This window comes from Chroicocephalus ridibundus, chromosome 25, assembly GCF_963924245.1.
Source record: "Chroicocephalus ridibundus chromosome 25, bChrRid1.1, whole genome shotgun sequence".
In the NCBI taxonomy this organism is placed as follows: Eukaryota; Metazoa; Chordata; class Aves; order Charadriiformes; family Laridae; genus Chroicocephalus; species Chroicocephalus ridibundus.
Window position 1 is genome coordinate 1,534,190 of NC_086308.1, and position 6,708 is coordinate 1,540,897.

General features: G+C 54.4%; 1 protein-coding gene across 1 annotated transcript; it reads left to right on the plus strand.

Annotated features, from left to right (window-relative positions):
* Nucleotides 1–5,325: 5,325 nt before the first annotated feature.
* LOC134507651 (olfactory receptor 14J1-like) lies at nucleotides 5,326–5,844 on the plus strand (the record flags this gene model as incomplete). Its single annotated transcript, XM_063318443.1, has 1 exon — nucleotides 5,326–5,844. A coding segment is annotated over exon 1 (519 nt), but the record flags the coding sequence as incomplete, so codon positions are not given.
* Between the last annotated feature and the right edge of the window lie 864 nt (nucleotides 5,845–6,708).

Below are 6,708 nucleotides of genomic sequence, written 5' to 3' on the forward strand. Positions count from 1 at the left end.
TGATTTTCACAGTGTTCCTGGATCTCAGGATACCCATAGCCAAGGACACTTGCAAAAGCCCCTTGTCCTGCCTGGAGATCAGCTTCACCTGCACCACAGGCCCTCTGGGGCTGCAGAGACCCCGCAGACAGCAAAGCCCTCTCGTGCTGGGGCTGCAGAGTCCAGCCCTGCTTCTCTCTCGTCCTGAGGAGAGCAGGGATTGATCTCCTCGTTTCCCCTTTACATTGCCATCTGCCATCCCCCCCAGCATGCTCTGACGCAGACCTTTTGCCTGCACGGTACTTGGGCACTTGGTAACAGCTGGCTTTGTTGCACGCCTGAGCTTGGCCCTGGTGCCACGACTGAGGTCCAGCACATCTCTGCCCTGACACAAAGAACCTATAATGAAGGAGAGGAAGGGAACCAACTCTTATTTAACCAACCTGAGGAAGTCTTGGGCTCACCAACGACTTAACGTCTTACCGGGGACATCAATGACCCTGTGTATTGTGTTGACATGGCTAGGTTTTGGTAGGGGTGAGGGGGCTGCAGAGGTGGCTTAGGAGAAAAGGGATCAAGAGGTGACTCCATGTGAGAGAGAGCCACTTTCAGCTGGCTCCAAAAGGGACATGCCACTGCCCAAAGCTGAGCCAGTAAGCAATTCTCGTGGCACCTCTGTGATAGCATATTGAAGCAAGGCTAAACAGCAGCGTGCAGTCACTGTAAGAGAGAGGAGTGAGACACATGGAGAGAAACAGCCCTGCAGACAGCAAGGCGAGTGGAGAAGGATGGGGAGCGGGAGTGAAGCTGGGTGGGCACCTGGCAGCCAAAAGTCAGCCCAGCACCCCCTGACATTCCCAGGAGAGCACGGTGCAAATGCTCCTTGAGGTGTCTGGAGGCTCTTTGCCTCAGCTTTTTAGCACAGCTGCCAGATGGGCCAAGCAAGGCGATGCTCACCTGGATCAGAAAACCTGTGTCATCCTTGTCAGCCTTGGCTCTAGTAGCAAAGAAAGAGTGGAGTCTCAGCTCCCGAGGGAGTGAGGACGAAGAACAGGGTGCAGATTCCAGGTCTCAGGGTGGCAGACATTGGCCTGTTCTGGGAACTTTCCGTTCAGGCTGGAAGTGACCTTGCAAGATTTCTACAGACCAACATTCTACGCAAAGCAGGGTCACAGCAGAAAGTGCCTGCAGCATTTGGGTGCTGCCAGTTGTTAGGGAGTTCCCGCAAACTCCAGATGCTTTCAATGATGATGGAGAGTGGCTTTACTGTGGCATCGTCCAGCCCTCTCAGCTCCCTCGGATGCCACCCCTCCAGTCCCATAGACTGCTAAGGATTGTGTTTGCTCAAGTAACTCCTGACTCTATCCAAATTCACCACGGTTTTTTTTCCCTCCAGAGTCCTGCCTCAAGGCACAAAGGCCTGGGAGAGCTTGCTGGAGGAGACCAAGGCAAGAAGGACACAGGGAATCTCAGATTCATCTACACCTGCTGTTACTAAATTCCAGCAGTGGCCACTCATTCTCTTTGTTTCTTCTTTAACTGTTCCTGAAGCAGCAGCCTCTCCTCTTGGTGCCCTCGAACCCTTGCCTTGCAGGGCTCTACACTTGGGAAGCTCTAGCTTACCTAAAGCCATCCCCATTTCTCCTCTAGAGACCCAGCATCTGTAGTCTGGCTTCAGTCTTTTCTCACTCCCCTTGGGAGCTGAGACCCCACTATTTCATGGTCGCTACAGCCCAGGCTGACATTTTCACACCCCTGATCAGAATTCCCTCTGAATTGACTGGACTCAGCAACACCTTTGTTGGCCTACCTTGCGCCTGTGCAAAGAAGTTGTCCCAAGAGACCCAGAAACCTGCTGGACAGTATGCATGCTGCTGTGTTCCCCTTCCAGTGGTGTCAGGGTCATTAATGTCTCCAATAAGACCTGGGGTCATTATTCTGGAGACTTCCTTGTGTTGCTTAAATAGGCAAATGAGTGGAGATCCCAGTGTGATGTGCTTCCTGTTCCTGAACTGCTCTGCATCGACTGGATGGAGGTGGGTCAGACCCTGCCTCATTGCCCTCGTGGGATTCAGTTGCCGGCCAACAGAAACTGAATCTATGAGACATGGCATCTGGAGTGTGTGTCTCGCACCCACTCTGAAGGCGATGCCTTTCCTGTAGGTCCTGTGCAGTCCCTGCCGGCCACCTGCAGTTGTGCTGGAGAGCCCTGGCACCTCCTGTAGCACAACAGGCCTGTCCATGGCCATTGAGTAGCTGCCCTGAATTAGGTTAGGTGATGTGGGGATGTCCATGAGACATCTGCCGTTACAGTCAGTGGGGATCTGGTATACACGGCTGATGGAGAAGATGGATGAGGTCAATGGCAATGAGTACATCTGGTCCCCTGACTACCTCAGAAGGCTGCCCTGGGTTGAAAGAGTAGGGAAAAGTTCAGTTGTCCGAAATGTGGGCACGTGCTGGTGGCCAAAGGAATTCCTCGTGAATCTCAAAGATGGTGGCACCAGATACTGCCCTGTCTCTACGAACTGCTCCGTTAGATCTTGCAGTTACCGGCACGTATCTTGGACCACGTCTGAGACCTGAAATGTCAGTAGGTGTTTGAGTCTGAAGAGCTCACTGCTGGCCTCCATCTCCAGGAATGACGCTGGGAGCTGAGACCAGCAGCTCCCATGCAGCAGGTGCCTATTTTGTGCCCACCTGAAGAGAGGCAAGAGGAATCCCCCCTCCTGTGGGATTGTGGCAGCCCTAAGTGAGAGCTGAGTCCACTTCACACCCAGGACTACAAACCAAGGAGGAGATGCCTCAGTTGACGAAGCCGACTGCCTTCGCTCAGCGGGGGCAAAGGAGATCTGGCACTGTCCAGGTTTCCTGTCTCATACCAGAAGGAACAAGACCTTTCTCGTGCGCAGCTCTCTGTGACAGGAGAAATTACCCGGCTGGAAAGAAGCGTCTCTCCAGAGGTGCAAGAGAGACCACACGGTATTACTTCAGTCTCTTTCCCAGCAGGTTCCCCTGGAGGCACAGGGACACCTCCAGGGAGCCCCGAGGAGGCAGAGAAAGTGACGTCTCGGGCTGGTCCTCTGCGTCTGAGCTGGGCTGGGCTCCTGGCATGGAGGGAGCTCGTGGCAAGCGGGCAGCGCTGCAGAGAGACGGCTCTGCCCAGGAGCAGCTCCTCTGCAAAGGGCAGCAGGGCTGAGGGCACTGCCTGCAGGTAACGAGGGGAGACGTGTGAGGCCAGCGGATCTTAAAGGCAGCCTGGGGTGGGAGAGTGCTGAGAGCTCACTGGGAGAAATCCTCACAGCCTTTGCACAGTCTCTGGCTGCAGGGCATTGAATCTGCAGCTGCTGGAGGGATCTCCAGAAGCTGGAACAACCCCCAGCCTACGGGATCTGCAAGTACCACTCTCACAGTTTCTCTAGTTTCGAGGAGAAGGACAACGTGTGGAGCAGGGCTTCCCTGCTGCACCGTCAGAGGGACAGGGCATGCTGTGTCTCTGCTGCAGTATAATGCAGAGAGGCTCCCTGGAGCAGTCTCCTAAAGCTGGCATAGCCCATGGCTAATGTGATCTGTCAGGAAGGCTCTCAAGGCTCCGTCGGTGTTGAGAAGGATGTGCTCGAGAGCAGGGCAGCCCTACCACATCACCAAAGGCACAGGGCATGTCGGCTGCCTTCTCCCAGGGACGGCTGCCGGGCTGTGAAGGTGGGTGTGCGTGCAGGGGTGCTCAGGGCTGTCCTTCAGAGCAGGGTCCCCGTGTCCCAGGGAACTGTGTGCTGGGCCAGGGACTCTGCTGCCTGCCAGGGTCAGCTCTCAGCCTGCCCGGGGAGCTCCCCATGGCGCTGCGGGGAGAAGCTGTGGGTGGAAGGAGTGACCCCAGTCGTGTCACGGCAGGGTCCTTCTGCAGTCGTGAGGGTGCTGCATGGGTCGTGTTTCCTCCCAGCTCCAGATCACCCCCAGGACATTTGCAGAGGGTCCTTTTGGAGAAGTACAGAGAGACAGAATTTACCTGAAAGAAAGAGGGTCCCTGCTTGGAGTTTTCCACTGCTTCTTTGCTGGATGGGTTGTGAGAGAGAGGATTTTACTTCTCCGTTCTGGAGAAGGCAATGATACCCTGGTTCTAGCAGGAACTTTTCTAAGCTGCTTGTTAGCGCTTGCAGGCACTTGCCCTGAGGGCAGAGCTGAGCACACAGCAGGTGTGGTGGGTTCTCTGAGCACTGAAAGGGAGGAGACCTGGGGACAATGACACAGCCCCAGGCAGAGACAGCTCCGGGTGGCAGAGACATGGGCAGAGAGTGAAAGGGAGCTACTACAGGAAAGGTCATGGGAGAGGGGATTCCAGGCCCTCCCTGCCATCCCCTGCAGTGCAGGTGCCTTCCCTGGAGACATTCCGTGGTCTCCTCTCCCCACACAGTAGAGTCCTCCACCCCTGACTATCCCGGGTATTAAGTCCTGAGTGTCCTTCCCAGCAGCCAAGCCACCAAAGAGGAGAAATCCTTGAGTGTCTGACTGTGTCTCCCTGTCCTGACTCTCTTGTCAGGAGAACTGTACTGACTCTCTTGGCAGGACCCACAAGGTTTCACTGGCAGCACAGCAGAAATGCCAGGGATTTCTGCCTTAAAAACACTCCTGAGGTGTGGTGGGGAAACTACAACAGAACAACACCAACAACAAGGTGCCCTGAGCTCTGCCCTGCAGTCGGGTGACAATGCTGAAAAGCCCTTTGATGCCAGGAGTGGATTTAATCTGAGATCACCCCGTGTTCCTTTTTACCCATGGCTGTAGGGCAGGACTGAATCCTGCAGAGATCTCAGCTCTCTGGTGGACGATCAGCCAGCACCAACCAGAGTGTACAAAAAGGACCTGCAAAAGGTCTTCCTGAAAGGAGAGAGCCAGTTTGGTGGGTTTCTAAGGCCAATTGAATACTTTAGTTTGAGAGAAATCTTCCCTAACTTCTCACTGCTTTTCTTTCCATTAACAGGTCTCCAAGCCCAGGGGCAGAAAATGTCGAATGGCAGCTCCATCACCCAGTTCCTCCTCCTGGCATTCGCAGACACGCGGGAGCTGCGGCTCTTCCACTTCTGGACCTTCCTGGGCATCTACCTGGCTGCCCTCCTGGCCAACGGCCTCATCATCACCACCATCGCCTATGACCACCACCTCCACACCCCCATGTACTTCTTCCTCCTCAACCTCTCCCTCCTTGACATGGGCTCCATCTCCACCACTCTTCCCAAAGCCATGGCCAATTCCCTCTGGGACACCACGGCCATCTCCTATGCAGGATGTGCTGCACAGCTCTTGTTCTTCGTCTTCTTTCTCACAGCAGAGTATTGTCTTCTCACCATTATGGCCTATGACCGCTACGTTGCCATCTGCAAACCCCTGCACTACGGGACCCTCCTGGGCAGCAGAGCTTGTGTCCACATGGCAGCAGCTGCCTGGGGCAGTGGGTTTCTCTATGCTCTCCTGCACACGGCCAATACATTTTCCCTGCCCCTCTGCCAGGGCAATGCCCTGGACCAGTTCTTCTGTGAAATCCCCCAGATCCTCAAGCTCTCCTGCTCACACTCCTACCTCAGGGAAGTTGGGCTTCTTGTGGTCAGTGCCTGTTTAACCTTCGGGTGCTTTGTTTTCATCGTGCTGTCCTATGTGCAGATCTTCAGGGCCGTGCTGAGGATCCCCTCTGAGCAGGGACGGCACAAAGCCTTCTCCACGTGCCTCCCTCACCTGGCCGTGGTCTCCCTGTTTGTCAGCACTGCCGTGTTTGCCTACCTGAAGCCCCCCTCCATCTCCTCCCCAGTTCTCGACCTGGTGGTGGCTGTGCTGTACTCAGTGGTGCCTCCAGCACTGAACCCCCTCATCTACAGCATGAGGAACCAGGAGCTCAAGGAGGCCATTAGGTATCTGATTTCATGGATTTTTTTCAAAAGGGAGAAATGTTCCACCTCTCTCCACAAATGACTCCCGCACTATTTGATTCCATCTGCTTTTTTGTGTGTTTTGTTATTGGCTTTGTGTTTTTAATGATTACATTTCTCATCATTGCTGTTGATATTGTCATTTATGTTTTTTATGCTCCTACACAAAGGTTTCACTTGTGTCACTGCACCTGAGACATTTACGTCTTAGTTTCACCTGGTTCCCTTCTAAAAATGTATTTAGCAGTGGCTCAGAGCTGGCCTCTTTCACAGGGTCTCTGTTAACAAAGCAAGATCTCCCTGGTGCAGTGCTTTAATGCTGGGGTCTTTCTCCAAACATGCCTGAGGAAATTCACCCCTGAAGTTCTTCTTCCTCCTCCATGTGTCCAGGAATAAAAAGCTGACTGTCCGTTTGTAACATTTTAGAGATATTGGACTGGATTTAGGAGTCACCAGTCGGTGTCTGGTGACAGGTAAGATCGTGGGTTTAACTGAGGGACGTACCCCAGCCCTTCACACAGATGACATAAAGGCCACCCATCCTGTGGGAGGGGGATCTGGAGCTGTCTGGAGAGGCTGGTGTTTCTCCAGGGACAGCATGTTCCTGGGGTTGTGCTGGGATGGCAGAGGTCAGAAGGATGGGGTGTGGGGCCTCAAGCAGAGGCCATGTGCAGACCTCCTCTGGGCACTCTCCCGTTCCTCCCCACCTGTCTACAGCAGGAATTCCCACAGAGGGACAGACACGTCCAGGTGTGGCCACACCACGGCTCACTGAAAGGGCATGAAAAGTCAAGCTGTCTGGGTAGCCCTC